Source organism: Oncorhynchus mykiss, chromosome 19 (assembly GCF_013265735.2).
Source record: "Oncorhynchus mykiss isolate Arlee chromosome 19, USDA_OmykA_1.1, whole genome shotgun sequence".
Classification (NCBI taxonomy): Eukaryota; Metazoa; Chordata; class Actinopteri; order Salmoniformes; family Salmonidae; genus Oncorhynchus; species Oncorhynchus mykiss.
Genome location: NC_048583.1, coordinates 22,006,990 through 22,025,593, shown reverse-complemented (window position 1 = coordinate 22,025,593; position 18,604 = coordinate 22,006,990). Strand labels below are relative to the sequence as shown.

Sequence of the window (18,604 nt, the reverse complement as noted above, 5' to 3'; positions counted from 1 at the left end):
AAAATCATCAATGCTAGGGTTTGATTATATTTAATTTAAGTGCGGTATATGTAGGGCTGGGTGATATGGCCAAAATATCATATCACAATATAAAAAAAGGATGGGATTTTATATTTTTGAATACTAAAAGTTCTACATTTGCTGTATGAGTAATATGTGACCCTAGGCTGGCAACACAAACATTCTAAGTGATTCCAATTGGTCCATTTTGATTTGTTTTATGCTGTTCATTTCAACCAAACATTTTCATACATTTCTGTGTTTCCTGCACTTATTTGAGATCATTTCCACACTGCCACGAAGGGCTGCACGATATGGGCAAACAATCTAGGCCTTATTTTTTTAACCAAATGTTGCAATTGTGATTTGACTTGTGATTTAGAGCACAACACTTGGGTGAACTAATGATTATTTGAATTCTATAGTTCGAATATAATAGTGGGCACTTTGAATACAGTGTTGTTTGACATGACAACAAATTAAAATGCCAGGGAGGAGTTATTGTGACAGGGTAGGAACCAAAGTGTTAATAAGTGTTTCCTTGGAGACCCTATAATCTTTGGCTACATTTAATATTTTCTCTTAGCTACTTCATGTATCTAACATATTCATGCTTTGCGTATTCCTCTTTGATTTAGAAGAGACTGTTGCACAAACAACATGCTGATTTAGGTCAACACCATCACTGCTATGTTGGTATGCTAGCCAGCTAACATCGATTAGCATTAGTGGCTAACAAGATTAAGACCCAACTTGCTAAGAAAAGACAAACTAGCTGTTTGCAGACGTAAGAAACACAAACTAAGTGTAATTATAGAATGCTAGTGGATTTATATTAAGAAGCAAAGTGAAAACAGCATCGTTGTCATCAACGTTGTTGCTGTTGCTGTGCTGCATGCAGACTAAACGCAAGTGTCTCGTGGTCGAGGAACAGCAAATGCGCTCCATGAGGGAAAGGGAGAGGGGCTAGGTGTGGAACACCGTTATATCGTAAAACACGGTATACCGCCCACCCCTAAGTGTATGCACTCTATGTAGCTAGATCTTATTAGATGTTTATCAATATTTGAATGCATTACTAATACAATTCATTAGTCAAGGCAAATGACGATGCTTTGTGGTATTGGAAAATTGAATGCAATGCCTTTCAGGTTAATTGGTAGGATATCAAATTTGGAATTCAAACTCAATTTATAAGGCCCTTGAATTTGAAACTAGGCTGCTTAATCGTTGTCTTAGTGTGGTAGTTCTGCTGTACAACCTGTAATAAACTCCTTTTAATGGCACAAAGCAGATTTATTGTAATTAAACGGACAATAAAGCATGTCTTATCTGTGTGTTCTCCTACCTAGGCTAGTTAATCCTTGGTGGCATACCAAATGTCACCCTATTCCCTTTATAGTGACGTACTTGGTCAAAAGTAGGGACCCTGGTTAAAAGCAGTGCGTTATAGAAGGAATAAGGTGCCATTTGGGACTCTTGTCTTGCTCTACTGTTCTTAAGAGTGTGTGGCTGGCTACATTCATCTATTTCCTAAGTTCTTTATGCATCAAACAAAAAATGCTTCCTCCCATCTACCTCCCAGGCCTGCGCGCCAACAAGCCTCTGTTTGCCATCCGGAAGAGCTTCAAGGTGGAGAACGCCGGGGAGCTGCCCCTTACGGTCACGTCCATGAACATCAACGGTTACAAGTGCCAGGGCTTCGGCTTCGAGGTGATGCAGTGCAGGTCATTCAGCCTGGACCACAACTCCTCGTCCGAGATCACCATTGCGTAAGTCAAATGTCGGAAGAATGGACGCAGATTGTTGTTGAACCTTTTTTTATGTGAACATATTTTGTATTAACTCAGCAGTAGTGTGTGTACATGCTTCAGGTTACTTTCAAGTGAAGGGTACATAAAGTAATGAAAGAAAAATGGATGTATCATTTTTGTATTAAATCCAAACGTATCAAGACGTTTGTATTGTTCAGTCGATCATTTGTTGTTATACGAGACATATCAAGAAATTGTTTTTGGACATTTGTATCGCTCATTGACCTCTCATCTCCTTCTCTCCTTTTCCCCCCACTGTCTCAACTTATATTTTCTCTATCTCCACTTCCCCCTCTTTCTTTCCTCTTTGGTTGTCTACCCTCTCACCCCTTCTCGTAATCTCCCCCACTTCCTTTTCACCTTCCTCTTTTCCCCCTTCATCGCTCGCTCGCTCTCTCTCCTCTTACTCCACCTTCTCCCTCCCCTTCTCTTACTCTACCTTCTCCTGCTCCACCTTCTCCCTCCTCCTCTCTTACTCCACCTTCTCCCTCCCCTTCTCCTGCTCCACCTTCTCCCTCCCCTTCTCTTACTCCACCTTCTCCCTCCCCTTCTCCACCTTCTCCCTCCTCCTCTCTTACTCCACATTCTCCCTCCCCTTCTCTTGCTCCACCTTCTCCCTCCCCTTCTCTTGCTCCACCTTCTCCCTCCCCTTCTCTTGCTCCACCTTCTCCCTCCCCTTCTCTTGCTCCACCTTCTCCCTTCCCTTCTCTTGCTCGACCTTCTCCCTCCCCTTCTCTTGCTCCACCTTCTCCCTCCTTCCTCCCTCTCTTTCTCCACCCCCCTCTCTCCCTCCTCCAGGTTCACTCCAGACTTCACGTCGTCCTGGGTGATCCGGGACCTGACCCTGGTGACGTCGCGCGGCTCATTGTTCCCCTTCACCCTCAACGTGACGCTGCCCCACCACATGCTGCCCCTCTGTGCTCAAGTGGTGCCCAGACCCAGCTGGGAGGAGACATTCTGGGTGGTCACCCTCATCTTCACCTGGTCAGTGCCACCCCGAGACGCATAGACCAGTACTAACTTAGTGCCAACGTTGGGCGAAGAAAAGCCAATGTCGAACACAGCGTCATGATTTTTTGTTGTTGCATTAAAGAGGTTTCAGGTTGACTCCCCAAGCAGATTACAGGTGTCTACTTCTTTCTGTCAATTTGTTGGCACTGGTATAACCAATGAATAACCAGCCATATCCCCTCTCTCTCCTCTCAGCTTCTCCCTGGCGGGTGTTTGTCTGATGGCTTTCCATCAGGCCCAGTACATCCTGTCTCAGTTCTCCTGCCCCACCACCCGGAGCGTCTACAATTCTGCCCTGTCCCGGGACAACGGCCCCGTCAACAACATCACCCCCAATGGAGTCAAGTAAGACCCGTTTCCAATCAAATATTTGTACCCTACATCAACAGTTTTACATGGTTAATTACCAATATAAAACATGATTCAAGTTAGATGTGTTGGTGGTACTTGATATAACACTCCAGTAAAAGTGTTCCATCAACCATGTTGTAAAAGTAGTTGCATGTTATCTACATAAACCTGAACTAATTTTGTTCTTTAAATGAAGCTTATCTATCACCCATTTGATTAGCTGGAGATAATGCACTGGTATGGGTTTACACATACACAGTCTCTAACTGGTTGTTGTCCGTGTCCAGTAAAATGAAGGGCAGCTGCAAGACGTACGTGGAGACCTGCCACAACTCCGACAAAGGAAAGGGGCGTGGCTCCCCGGCAGTGGCCAACGGCTCCACCCCCCGACCACAGCCCTTCTCCTCTTCCTCCTCCTCCAAGAAGGGTGCATCCACCACCCCCTCCCAGCCACAGAAGAAACATAAGGTGTCTGTTTACTACGGCAAGTACAAAACCAGCTCCTCCGCCACAGCGGCAACGGCGCCCGAGGAAGAGCGGGAACTAGACCTAACTTCCGACCTGGGAACCCTGGAACCTTACCTGAGCACAGACGCCTGCAACAACATCGAGCCCACGTTCCTCTGTCAAATCGACGTTAAGAAAACGACACAGCACTTTAAGGAAGCTCCCCCACAGAGCGCCGCCCAGGGGGAGGACAGTAAGGGGCCGGCGGCGGTTATGTTTCCCGTGGAAACACAAGCCGGCTTCCCCGACAATGTCACTGTGGGCCCGGGCCCCCGACCTGGTCTCCTGCTGTGCAGCCCCGTGACAGAGAAAGGGTACGACCTCGGTACACATTCGCAGTTTGCAGAGAAGAGGGACACAACAGAGAAAAGGGACAACTCTGAGCTGGAGGTGATACACAGGGTGATCAATTGGCTATTACTTGGTTTTATATGATAGCTTGCTCTGATTGATGCTTGTAGCCTGGTTTCTCCTACAGCTCTGTAGAGATGTATTTGTGTGCAATCTAAGTACTTCAGTACAGCGTGGAAATGTGAATGTAATCTTTCTCTCGTTCTCTCTCCCTCCAGACCAAAGAGGATGGTAAAAGCCAGAGGAAGAAGGCAGAGAAAACAGAGGCTGGTGTCCCAGCCGGGAACAACAAGGCAAAAAAGAGTCGCAAGAAGAACACAGAGGGGATTTCTGGGTACCTGGCATCTTCAAATCGATAGACGGCGATAGACAGCGTGCTCACTTACAAATTTATCTTGACAAATGGTTTGGGGCAGAATGCCATTTTGTAAAATCTATAGAAAATGAAATTGACAGCACTCAAAGCACTTAATATTTTCTAACTGGGTAGAAAGTGAAATGGTGAATTTGATTATTTCGATTTGGGATTGATTTAAATTTAAACACCCTCGGCAGGCGTTTATAGTAGAACATTCAGCTGTGTTGAAGGTTTGTAACCCTGTTGATTGTAGAATCACTGCAGGAAATGTGAAGACATTGAAAAGGGACATTGGTCTTTGCTGTTCCCACAGGCTACCTGAACACAGCGTGGTTGTGATGTCAGTGCAGGAGAGGGAGCCGGAGTGGAGAACGGGAGAACAACAACAGAATATGAACGGAACCCGCACTCGGAACCGCTGCTCCACAGGAAAAACAGACGCACCAAAGCCCAGCCCCAACCCCGGCAGCCCCCTCAAACAGAACGGTGGGTACATATACATACACACACCAGGGTTTCCGTTAGGAAAATGTGGGGGCGGAAATTTGACCAGCAACCTTTTAATTGACCGGACATTTAAGAAATCTGCCGGACTCATATGCATTGGGTGCGTAACTGATTAGGGCGTCCACCCACGGTTCGCAGAATGACAGAAATCACATTTTAGATGGTGGTAATTCATATTAACAGAACATGCAAGTCGAGAATGCAACGTGCCGAATACCGAACACTTTGAAGATGTTAGAAGAACTGTCCACATGTACTTTTCCTCAGCCAAGAAGAAGAATAACGAACAGCAAAATCACTAACCTATGTCAATTACTATCCCCCATGGTATAAACGTTTACCTATTCTATTGGTCAGCTTATCGAGAAAGAAAGGGCCTATTCCAAACATACTCTGGGACAGTTGTGAGACGATGGATCCCAAATTCATGCAACCAGTAGGCCTAGGCTACATTAAAAATTAAAAATGAACTGTTAAAAAGCAATGAGTTTGACTCAACAGATCACAACGTTTAGCTTAAAATGTTGATCAACTATTATTTCTTCACATTATACGCGCAGCGATGCGCAACTGTCAGCACACATGCGAGCTGTTTCATATGTTATAGGCCAAGAGCAGGCTATTACCGGATAACGGAAACCCTGACAAACACAAACACACACATACACTCAAAAAGCTGGGACATCTATGGTTACACCCCTCAACCACTTGATAACCTGTGGCTATATCTGCCAGTCTGTGGTTAACTTGACCAAAGTTAAACCCTACCCCTCACCTAAACCACCATCCTGTTAAAAGCATTCTGCTGTGTCTGTGACGATGATATGGACATCTCTAAGTGTCTTTACACCCGACTGACCACAAGAAGGTGCCAAAGTGCCTTTTTTGTTTTTCTAACACATTGACATGGTAGATGTTACAGTACATGTCCAGTTTTGCCACATTATCAGAAACATTGGGAATTCCCAATTAAATGCGATGGCTAAAGACGAGAGTGAAGGAGTTAAAGTTAGTAGATTGACATTTTATATTGAACATTGGACAGTCCTCAGCATCTCTTTCTTTCTTTACACTTTACATTTTCATTTAAACAGTTGGAAACAGAAGGGAAGATATGCAAGTGGGAGAACCTTAGGAAGGTTGGCCATGGGGATTGAAGGGATTGAGCGTTGTATTTGACTGGCCTTGGAGTGTTACTGCATCGGCCACAGGCTTTACACAGTCCTCAACATCTCTTGCCCTCCTTCCTGTTCTAGGTGTGTGTCTGGTGCGGCCACGGCGGAAGTGTGTGGAGCGGCGCGTGGCTTGCGAATCGGGCTCAGACTCGGGCAGCTCATCAGGTAGCGTGCGGGCCAGCCGCGGCAGCTGGGGCAGCTGGAGTTCTGCCAGCAGCGTTGAGGGAGACAAGGACCCCGACGCCCCGCACCACCGCACACACCACTGCACTACCTCAGCCAGGAAAAGTACGAACGCACTACTGCAGTATGCACGCTCACACACACATATACACACTGCACTATATACAACACACACAAGCACACTTTTATCTATACACCGAGTATACAGTACATGAGGCTCTTTCCATGACATAGAGGGACCAGGTGAATCCAGGTGAAAGCTATGAACCCTTATTGATGTCACTTGTTAAATCCACTTCAATCAGTGTAGATGAAGTGGAGGAGACAGGTTAAAGATGGATTTTTAAGCCTTGAGACAATTATGGATTATGTGTGTATGTGTGCATTCAGAGGGAATGGGCAAGACAAAAGATTGAAGTGCCTTTGAAAAGGTGTATGGTGGTAGATGCCAAGCGCACCAGTTTTGTGTGTCAAGAACTGCAACACTGCTGGGTTTTTCACATGTGTGCATCAAGAATGGTCCATCACCCAAAGGACATCCAATTGTGGGAAACATTGGAGTGAACATGACCTCGTATCTCTGTGGAATGCTTTCAACACCTTGTAGAGTCCATGCCCCGACGAATTGAGGTTGTTCCCAATGTTTTGTACACTCAGTGTATACACATTCCCCCCACTCGCTACTGCAGCACCTTGGACAGGGAAAGTGCATACACTGTCACAACCACTGCGCTGCTCTTATCAGGAATCGTGCCCCTAGAGCAGGGCTCTTCAACCCTGTTCCAGGAGAGCTACCGTCCTGTAGGTTTTCACTTTAACTCTAATCTAGCGCCATGGTTAGTTAATAACAATAGTTTTTCACATATGTGGCTTGGGGATTTGAACCAACGACCTTTCGGTTACTGGCCCAACCGCTAGGCTACCTGCAGGAAGCCTGCAGGAAGGGTTAGAGAACCCTGCCCTAGAGTCACAGATTAACTTTGGGGAATGTGTTTTTTCCCCCTGGTCCCTACATATTGCCCCTTTACTATTCCCAACTCTCTCTCCGTCTCATCTGTTGCTCTGTCTTTCATCAGCATAGCCACGTGTCTCCATTCCATCCCGCACATGTGCTTCTCATCAAAATGTCCTCCTTTCACTCCAGAATAGTAGGTCCGGACCTATGCTCTGGAGTTCCGAGGCCTGGGGGGGGGGGGGGGGGGGGGGGTTGGAAGTGGGACTGGAGACTCTACAGAGCACCGTGGTGCTGGGTTAGGTTAGGCCAGATGTTTTCTTGTCCTTTGGCTCTGAGTGACTTTGTCTGTCTTGGTTAGGGCTGAGATTGTGTACACCTCATCAGACATGGAAATGTTGCATCCATCTTTCACCTCACCTGTTCTCCATCTCTCTTTTTCTCCGCCCATTTTTCTCTCTCCCTTTTTCTCTGTCTACAGCTCTCTCTCTCAGCCATATATTTCCTGTGTTTTGAGGGGTGCCACTTGTCACTTAAATCTCTTACTCTGATGACTTTTCTCACACTTGCTAGTGCCATTGTTTTTTTCTCATTGACATAAGGACCCCAGAAATGTTTCTAATGACCACTCTGGTAATGGCTGAAATGGGCTCAATGGAATACATTGGTTTTCCTGTGCATCTATAAGAACGCTAACACAACGTCTGGGATTTAACGCACCGTCTCGACAGTTACATCACAAGAAAGATATCTTATTTTGATCGGTTTAGATTTATGTGCAATCAAAAAAAGAAAAAAAAGTCATGATTTAGTTCAAATGTTTGCAAACTAGTGGCGCTCAAGTCAAAGCAACTTCTGAAAGTTAAAGCTTAGATTATAGTGATATTATGTCTGATCTCGCAAACAATGGAAAGCAGGTATAAATGGGTGTAATCCAGAGCTAGTGTTTTGATTTTAAAAACGCATGGATATCCTTCACTTGACACACTTGTTGAATTATGCAAGAGAACATGACAACTATAATGAATCATTCATGAGGCTGTCTAGACAGTGCAGGTAAGTGCAGGTAGGCCCTTTATATAAATGTATTAATGAATGCAAATACACCCAGGCAAATGAGGCACATAATATTGTTAATTCTATCACAAAGTATTAAAAAAATACCTGGGAAAAAAACATTGACATTTTATAATAAATGTAATACCTGAATTCCAACCAAAATGCCTGAACTCCATTCGTTATTTGTCCGTGCCAGTATAATGTTTTATGTGCAAAAATTCAGTCAATATCTGATTGATTTAAAAAAAATCAAAATTTGTAATATTTTTACTGTTGCATTTATTAGAATTGTTATTTAATTGTTTTAACAATTTCGATTAACATTACTACTCCCACGCTCTCTCTCCCTCTCTGACGCTGAGATAGTAGAAAAGGGATGAATGAACTAACATGTTTTCATTAGAAAGCAGGGTCAGAGTTGTGATTTGTAGCTGTGTGTCTGTGTCCACAGGGGACTCCATGCAGTACGGCGTCTACCCAGCCGAGAGGGACTGCTACCAGACCATGAACTCCACCTACAAGGCCCAGAGGTACACACACACACACACACACACATACACACACACACACACACACACATTAACTGATTTAATCGCACAAACACAGACAGATAAATACACACATGTAAACACACACAGCAACCACATAGAATGGAAGACATACTCTTATGGTCATTTAGCAGGCTATTTTATATAAAGCTACTTACAGTTCAACCCACAACTGTAGTGTGGCAGGCCCGGCCATACTCTAACCAACTGAACCACTCTTATAGTGTTTCAAGAAGTGTACTATCATTCTAAAAGTCCTTACTGACAAAGACACTTTGATCCTATCAACCCTAATGGAGAAGTCAAAGTTCCAATAATAATGATCATTATTTATGTACATTTTGTTAAGTGCTTTTCATTACACACATAATCTCAAAGTGCTATATATGTCCCCTGGTGTGCAGCATGAATAACCTGTACAGGAAGGAGCCTTGCCAAAGCCCAACAGAGCCCGCCCCAGTGCCCTCCAGCTTTGCCCCCTGCTTCGCCTCTGTAGAAGCCCGCACGGACAGCACCATGGGTGAGTGAAGTGCTCAGTCAATAAATGTTGACATACCTGGACATCAGAATCTGTGTGTAAAATGTCTTGTCTGTTATAAATAGAAAGTTGATCTCAAAAAGGGAAGTGCTATAAAATCAGCATGTAAGGGTATTGTTTTGTTTGTCATTGCATAAATGCGTTTCGCGAAAGAGTGCGATTGCTGTAAATGTTTGGTGTCATAAATCGGGGATGACCAACCCTCTTTCTGGACAGCCAAGTATGCAGGCTTTTTTTCCAACCCTACTATAAAGCCTGTGTTACTGCTTACCTTGTTATAAATGCTCTATGTTAATTGTTTCCCTCTTCTCTCTCAGGTGTGGCGGGACAGTATTTTCCTGAGGAGACTTGGTCGGCTCCCTCTGTGCCCCTCACCAATGAGTTCAGGTACAACGCCTCAGAGGCCGTGCCCTACGTACCTCAAGCCTCAGCCCCCGTCAATGGGTATGTCACTAAGCCGAGAGGGAATTTACAAATGGTGTCTTTTCTACAATCATGTTGTAGCTTAAGAAGCCATTTTGATTGTCAGGCCATGTCGATCATACAGCTATTGTATACAGTAAGCATTTGCCTATGAACCAGAGTTTATAGACCTGAGGTGGTGTGCCCTAGTAGGAAGTAGACTGTGTGCAGCTCACCCTGCACTATTACCTCAAACATAAAAAAACATTCTCATGTCTACCTACTTCTCATAAGCTTCCTAGTAAAGCAATTAAAACAATCAAGAATGCCAGGAGAGTGCTAAAAATAGCCCACATTAACATATGTATCCTAAGAAACAAGGTTCATGAAATAACTTGCTAATAATAGATGACATTCATATTCTAAAACTCACTTAGATAATACCTTTGATGATACAGTGGTAGCAATACATGGTTATAACATCTACAGAAAAGACAGAAATGCCAGTGGTGGAGGTGTTGCTGTCTATATTCAGAGCCACATTCCTGTAAAGCTTAGAAAGGATCTCATGTTAAATACTGTTGAAGTAATATGGCTTCAGGTTTACCAGCTTCACCTAAAGCCCATTCGGGTGGGAAGCTGCTATAGACCACAAACTGCTAACAGTCAGTCCCTGGATAATATGTGTGAAATGCTTGATAATGTATGTGATATCAACAGAGGTATATTTTTCTGGGTGACCTTAATATTGACTGGCTTTCATCAAGCTGCCCACTCAAGAAAAAGCTTCAAACTGTAACCAGTGCCTGCAACCTTTATTTAACTAGGCAAGTCGGTTAAGAACAAATTTTTATTTACAATGACGGCCTACCCAGGACAAACCTGGACGATGCTGGGCCAATTGTGCGTCGCCCTATGGGACTCCCAATCACGGCCGTATGGGATACAGCCTGGATTCGAACTGTAGTGACGCCTCTTGCACTGAGATGCGGTGCCTTAGACCGCTGCACCACCCCCACTCTGGGTTCATGTTATCAGTCAACCTACCAGGGTATTTACAAACAGCATAGGAAGGAATTCATCAACATGTGTTGATCACATCTTTACTAATGCTGCAGAAATTTGCTTTAAATCAGTATCCAAATCCATAAGATGTAGTGATCACAATATAGTAGCCATATTTAGGAAAACCAAAGTTCCAAAGGCTGGGCCTAATATAGTGTATAAGAGGTAATACAATACATTTTGTAGTGATTCCTATGTTGATGATGTAAAGAACATTTGCTGGTGTGTACTGAGGAGCAACCAGACGCTGAACTTGACACGTTTATGAAATTGCTTTTTCCAGTCACTAATACGCATGCACCCATTGAGAAAATAACTGTAAAAACGGATAAATCCCCGTGGATTGATGAGGAATTTAAACATTTTATGGTTGAGAGGGATGTGGCAAATGGAATGGCAAATAAGTCTGGCTGCACAACCTATTGGCAAATGTACAGTACTGCAAACTGAGACATCATGTGACTAAGCTGAATGAAAAGAATAAACTATCCTATGAAACAAAGATAAATGAAGGATGGTAATACGCTTTGCAGCACCTTGCCAGCTACTTTAATGATTTGTTTTCATCGGCAAGATTAGCAAACTTAAGCATGACATGCCAGCAACAAACGCTGACACGACACGTCCAAGTATATCTGACCAAATTATGAAAGACAAGCATTGTCATTTTGAATTCCGAAAAGTGAGTGTGGAAGAGGTGAAAAATTCCACCTGGGTCTGACAACTTGGATGGAAAATTGTTGAGGATAATAGCGTACAATATTGTGACTCCTATTTACCATATTTTCATTCTAAGCTTATAAGAAAGTGTGTGCTCTCCGGCCTAGAGGGAAGCAAAAGTCATTCCGCTACCCAAGAATTGTAAAGCCCCTTAACTGGCTCAAATAGCCGACCAATCAGCCTGTTACCAAATTGTGTTTGACCATATTTATTTGTATTTATGCTACAATGCTATTTTACAGTAAACATATTGACAACAGACTTTCAACACTGGACATTCAACATGCACGGCACTTACACAAATGACTGATTGGCTGAGAGAAATTGATAATAAAAAGATTGTAGTAGTTGTTTTGTTAGACTTCTGTGCGGCTTTTGATATTATCGATCACAGTCTGTTGCTGGAAGAACGTATGTGTTATGGCTTTACACCCCCAAATATATTGTTGATAAAGAGTTACCTGTCTAACAGAACACAGAGGTTGTTCTTTAATGGAAGCCTCCAACAAAATCCAGATGGAATCAGGAATTCTCTGTATCTATATATGCGGATGACTCAACACTTTACACGTCAGCTACTACAGCGAGTGAAATCACTGAAACGCTTAACAAAAAGCTGCCGTCAGTTTCAGAATGGGTTGCAAGAAATAAGTTGGTCCTAAATATTTCTAAAACTAAAAGCATTTTATTTGGGGCAAATTATTCACTAAACCCTAAACCTCAACTACATATTGTATTGAATCATGTGGAAATTGAGCAAGTTGAGGTGACTAAACTGCTTGGAGGTGTTGATGCAACAGTAGCTAAGATGGGGAGAAGTCTGTCCATAATAAAGCGCTGCTCTGCCTTCTTAAAACCACTATGAATATGGCTTTTGTATTGTTGATATGTGGTACTGGGGTAGTGGCCTGAGTGCACAGACTTAATGTGTTGTGAAATGTAATGTCATGTAATTATTATATGTAACTGCCTTAATGTTGCTGGACTCCAGGGATCCTTAATAAATGCAAATGTGTTTACCCCTGTGATGTGGCTACCTGTCAAATCATATACGTTTTTTATTGTGAAATTATGTGTGTTAGCTCATTTATGATTTTGTGTTTTCGTTAATGTATATTTGTGTTCTTGAACAGCTTCCCTTGGAACAGTGCCAACAGCCAATGTAACAGCCCGTATGCATACTGTGGCCAGGGCAATTACATGTCAGCAGGTAGGCGTCAAATCTACTGTGTTATTGTGTGTAAAATGTCTTATACAGGTCTCCCTTGAAAAGGGCGTTTGAGCTCAATGGTACAACCTGGTGAAATATCATGGGAAAAACACTTACCATTGTATCTGTACCATCGGTCCACAGGCAACACCAACTTCCACAACAGTTACCCGTGCCAGCCAGAGAGCCAGGCGGTAGCCTACAGCCACCGGCCCAGCTGGAACGAGGAGTGTTCCCAGGAGGCTCCCTCAACCTGGGATACAGCCGGCTGTGTGGGCAGCAAGGTAATCCCAAGGGGACCCGCTGCTGGCTCCATTCAACCTAATCCCCCTAATATCTATCATTACTGTCCCCGTCTGCCTCAGTCAATGACCTAGTCCTAACCACGACTTCGTGCAGGTTTACTAAGTGTCTGCACCAAAGAAAAAGCTAAAACAGGAAACTGCCTTCATTTACACTTAAGATTCTTTTTTTTTTTCTTCAAACCTTTATTTTGCCCTTTTGATCCGTCCCCAATGTTTCTCCTTGTTGAAAAAGGCATGTGCAAACACTTAGTAAATCTGTCTCAGTTAAGCGTAGTATTTAATATTATATATTTATGATTTTAATATAAAATATAAAGGATTGTTTGGAATTATTTAAGTGGAAAATCAATATAAGTGTTATTGTAACTCATCTGAATCTGTGGAGCTACCGTTTTGTTGACTGTCTGTTTTCTGAAACCTCTGTTTTTCCCTTTTGGTGTGCTGTCTGTGGTTACCAAATTTAACATCACAATCTTACTGTGTGATTTGTAACAAAGCAAATAGAGCTTATAAAATAGGAACTGCAATCTCTGTGGATGGGAATCTAGGGAGTGAGGCTTTGTCTTCTTCTCTTGAGTGGAAAACTTCCACTTTTCACAAACTACCCACCATGGTTCTGGCCTCAGCATGGGTCAATACAATGTTGATCATAGTCTTTCGGTTAGGCTTTATTTATTTATTTTTTTCACCTTTATTTAACCAGGTAGGCAAGTTGAGAACAAGTTCTCATTTACAATTGCGACCTGGCCAAGATAAAGCAAAGCAGTTCGACAGATACAACGACACAGAGTTACACATGGAGTAAAACAAACATACAGTCAATAATACAGTATAAACAAGTCTATATACGATGTGAGCAAATGAGGTGAGATAAGGGCGGTAAAGAGACCATTGTTTACCTGTTATTTAGACAAAACAATGTCACTGACCGCTTGATGACACAGATGATACCTTTCGTTTCCTAATTCTTAGTAAAAGTCACATAAATGGTACTCATCATTGTATTGAATTGTTTTCTAACAAGAACCAGAAAGTAAATACCAAAATACTAGCGGTGACAGGGCTGTAAAATGAAGCTTTTATGCTTATTGTTTTAGCCAGATTATGACCACCTCCATTATCAAATGTTTTGTGTGCTATGTTTCCTCAGATATTTTTTGGCATTGAGCAAATTTCTGGTCTGCTGAGCACAACTTCAAACATTTACTCTGAACACTGAGGCTCTACCTGCATTACATTACATTTTTAAAAGTGGCCTTGTAGGCTACCGTGGCTATTTGATCATAGTGTAGGCCTACCATAAAAAAACAATGGAGAAAATACATCCCATAATATTTTAACATGGAAATAGCAGTTATATCATTCAGCCTACAGTAGCAGCCAATGTGTGGTGTTCAATGTAGGTCTACATTCCATGAGACTTTTGAAGAAAGAAAAACATGCAGGGCTTGACATTAATCTTCAGACAAGGAGGTGACTGAAAATGTTGTTTGATGCAAGAAACCACTTTACAAAATAAAATGCATTATTATTCCCAAATTATGTTACCCTCTGCCTATTGGCTACTTAGTTTATTCAAGCCTGTCTCAAAATACAACACTGCGTCTTTAAGACAAAAAAAATATCTTTACCTGACTTGCTTTTCAAAAATGTCTAGAGGTGTATTCATTTTGCGCTCTTGTAGGAAACAATCACGCCCCTATTGCTGACTACAAATGGGCTAATATCTCACTAACTAGCAAATGTTAATAATGTGGCTCTGAAAACAAGCGGATCTACTCACAGTCCAGTTCAAAGTAAATTGCACAGATCCATATATGGCAATGGTCTATTTGCATATAGGCCTACTGCAGCTCTGATTTGTTTATGCCGCACAGGCTGAGTAGTTTTTTATTTTTTTATCTGTTATTTTACCAGGTAAATTGACTGGGAACACATTCTCATTTGCATCAATGACCTGGGGAATAGTTACAGGGGAGAGGAGGGGGATTAATGAGCCAATTGTAAACTGGGGATTATTAGGTGACCGTGATGGTTTGAGGGCCAGATTGGGAATTTCGCCAGGACACCGGGGTTAACACCCCTACTCTTACAATAAGTGCCATGGGATCGTTATTGACCTCAGAGAGTCAGGACACCTGTTTAATGTCCCATCCGAAAGACGGCACCCTACACAGGGCAGTGTCCCCAATCACTGCTCTGGGGCATTGGGATATTTTTTTTAGACCAGAGGAAAGAGTGCCTCCTACTGGCCCTCCAACACCACTTCCGGCAGCATCTGGTCTCCCATCCAGGAACTGACCAGGACCAACCCTGCTTAGCTTCAGAAGCAAGCCAGCAGTGGTATGCAGGGTGGTATGCTGCAGGCATAGTGCGTATCAATGCAATAGAATCCTACTCCAATGAGTTCTGCCTACAACAAAATCTCTTGCATAGTTTCGATTTGTTGCACTGAAAGTGGCGAATATTGTGTTGATTCGATCACAATTGCTACAGAAAAGGGAAACGTTGATAGTGTTAACAGGGAAACTCTAGAACAGTTGTCACCAACCCTTTCTGAGTCAAGATCAATTTGAGTCAAAATGCAAGCTGAGATCTACCACTCAGATTTTTTTTTAAAACATGATTTACAAAATGTAAGCCTATTAACCAATTTAAAACAGTACTGTTGCAATGAGTTTTGTGCTGTAAGCTATACGCCCAATATGTTATGACCGAATATTGTCTTTGCTTGAATTGCCCAGCCAATGTGTTGTTCGGGACATTTAAAAAAAAATCTAATTCAAAATTTGAGGTAGGCTATATGATCACATCAGTAATATTTGTATTATTCTTGTATTACTTATTATACAATATCATTATTGTATTACTTGTGAAGCACAGCTGAGTGAGCATATGTTCAAATAATTAGCTTTTTATAAAAAATATTTACTTGGCTTATGGTGCCTGCATCTGATGGTCTTTCCCTTTCCTCCACTGACCAAAAAGGGACACCGTCTTCCAGATGATGGCGAAACATGAGTCGCACCGCATTATTTCTGCTTCATGCACAAATTTGTTACTCCTATGAACAGAGAAAGTGAAATATTCCTCGATATTTAAAAAAAAAAACAATCCGCAAATAATAACAATGCAAGCCTATATATGCACTTTCCTACTCATTCATTACTGTTGCAGTGCTTGTTGTAGCGCTGAGTGGAAATAGGAAGAACATGCATTTTATGGCTGATAAAAACCATCTCTTTGCTGTACCCATTGACAGTCTCTCTAGTCATTTTTGAAATCTCATTTTGAAATCTCACAGTATCAACTTTACTGTAGCTTTCTTTTATGCCTGCTACGCTACTGCAGACACGGTCATCTGTTCCATCCTATTGGTCAGCGGTAGACCTATAGGGCACTTGATTTTCTCTTTGGGCCCGCTGTGATCGCAGAGTTTGTACCTTCAGACACATGAAGTGGTTAAAAATGGCAACAGTTCTTGAGGGAACATTGTGTGTATAGGAATTCAAACATAGCTTCTCATAAACTTTACTTTTAGATTTTTGCCATCAATGAAGTGTCCAGTAACATTTAATACGATATTTGTTTTTGTAAAATAAATGGTGCCATATCTTTTCTAAACCATATTTTGTTTCTCTCTCTCTTGCTTTGTTTCCCCCTTAGCCATATTTCCCTGGCACCAGGAGCCTGTCCCCCATGTCCAGTCTGTTCGGTTCCATCTGGACCCCACAGAGTGAGCCATACCAAAGCCACTTCCAGCCCGAGCGCTCAGTCCCCATGTCCCCGGTGTCCCCCGTCTGCCCCATCACCCCACCTCACGCCCCCTTCAACCGGGAGCCCGGGGGCATGTGCCGCCCCAAGCAGTACTCCAGCTTCAACCCTTTCGGCCCCCACATGAACCTGGACATTTGGAACTCTTCATCCAACCGCAGCTCAAACTCGCAGCTGTCCAACGACTCGGGCTACTGCGGCGACGTTTAATAAAAACCTGGCATAACCGACGACAACAAACAAAAACGATGCTATAAAATAAAGGAACAAGAAATTAATGTGCTTTTATCGATAATGGGAGAAAAATTTGAATATTCCTTTACTTTTATGTTCCTTTTTTTTTTCAAACGTTCAATGTTGTGAAAAGTTAAGCATTTGTTGTATATTTTTCTAGATGTTTTGCAGTTTTGATCATAGAAAATAAAAAATAAAAAAAAAGTTTTGAACTTGATGTCTTGTTTGCTGTCCCCCATGCTACAACTATTTAGAATATGGCAGTAACCGAAGGACCGCATAAGCCTGTTATCTTTGCCATCCATCAAAATCACTTTAACACAGCAGTATAAATTGCTTTTCAAAAACAATTATAACCAGAAAATGTCACAGAATTCAAATGTACAGTCATGGCCAAAGGTTTTGAGAATGACACAAATATGAATTTCCACATAGTTTGCTGCTTCAGTGTCTTCAGATATTTTTGTCAGATGTTACTATGGAATACTGAAGTATAATTACAAACATTTCATAAGTGTCAAAGGCTTTTATTGACAATTACATGAAGTTTATGCAAAGAGTCAATATTTGCAGTGTTGACCATTCTTTTTCAAGACCTCTGCAATCTGCCCTGGCATGCTGTTAATTAACTTCTGGGCCACATCCTGACTAATGGCAGCCCATTCTTGCATAATCAATGCTTGGAGTTTGTCATAATTTGTGGGTTTTTGTTTGTCCACCTGCCTCTTGAGGATTGACCACAAGTTCTCAATGGGATTAACCATGGTTGACAGAGGAAGAACAATGATTCCAAGCACCAACCTCCTTTTGAAGCTTCCAGTCTGTTATTTGAACTCAATCAGCATGACAGAGTGATCTCTAGCCTTGTCCTCGTCAACACTCACACCTGTGTTAACGAGAGAATCACTGACATGATGTCAGCTGGTCCTTTTGTGGCAGGGATGAAATGTAGTGGAAATGTTTTTTGGGGATTCAGTTCATTTACATGGCAAAGAGGGACTTTGCAATTCATTGCAATTCATCTGATCACTCTTCATAACATTCTGGAGTATATGCAAATTGCCATCATACAAACTGAGTCAGCAGACTTTGTGAAAATGTATATTTGTGTCATTCTCAAAACTTTTGGCCACGACTGTACAACAGGTGATGCCCTAATAATATACAGTGAAACTAAGTGAAATAGAGACCAAACCAAGTAATCAATTGATTCAAATCACTGTGCACAATTGATATCAATCAATTAAAAGTATGTTTATAAAAGTCAAATTTTTAAGATTCTAGGATAGGATATTCGTTGTTGATCTTCGACCATGAATTGAACTATACTGAACAAAAATAAACGCAACATGTAACAATTTCAAGTTCATATAATGAAATCAGTCAATTTGAAATACATTCATTAGGCCCTAATCTAGGGTCTGGGAGGGCATAAGCCCACACACTTGGGAGGCAGGCCCAGACAATCTGAATGAGTTTTTCCCCACAAAAGGGCTTTATTACAGACAGAAATACTGTCTGGGTGTCTGGTCTTAGACCA

General features: G+C 42.2%; 1 protein-coding gene across 7 annotated transcripts in view; it reads left to right on the top strand.

The window, feature by feature from the left end:
• Window positions 1-17,271, top strand: part of LOC110497508 (transmembrane protein 131-like) — a 112,689-nt gene extending 95,418 nt beyond the window's left edge. For 5 of the 7 annotated variants that reach the window (XM_036954445.1, XM_036954444.1, XM_036954448.1 and 2 more), the window contains 13 exons: window positions 1,586-1,772; window positions 2,613-2,798; window positions 3,021-3,170; window positions 3,464-4,085; window positions 4,253-4,368; window positions 4,706-4,878; window positions 6,156-6,362; window positions 8,720-8,798; window positions 9,221-9,336; window positions 9,672-9,798; window positions 12,675-12,751; window positions 12,896-13,035; window positions 16,723-17,271. In XM_036954445.1, the coding sequence (XP_036810340.1) occupies window positions 1,586-1,772; window positions 2,613-2,798; window positions 3,021-3,170; window positions 3,464-4,085; window positions 4,253-4,368; window positions 4,706-4,878; window positions 6,156-6,362; window positions 8,720-8,798; window positions 9,221-9,336; window positions 9,672-9,798; window positions 12,675-12,751; window positions 12,896-13,035; window positions 16,723-17,040 (2,498 nt within the window). In that variant the 3' untranslated portion in view covers window positions 17,041-17,271. The remainder of the gene's footprint in view (window positions 1-1,585; window positions 1,773-2,612; window positions 2,799-3,020; window positions 3,171-3,463; window positions 4,086-4,252; window positions 4,369-4,705; window positions 4,879-6,155; window positions 6,363-8,719; window positions 8,799-9,220; window positions 9,337-9,671; window positions 9,799-12,674; window positions 12,752-12,895; window positions 13,036-16,722) is intronic. The other 2 variants (XM_036954447.1, XM_036954446.1) reach the window with 2 other exon arrangements.
• The last annotated feature ends 1,333 nt before the right edge of the window (window positions 17,272-18,604 follow it).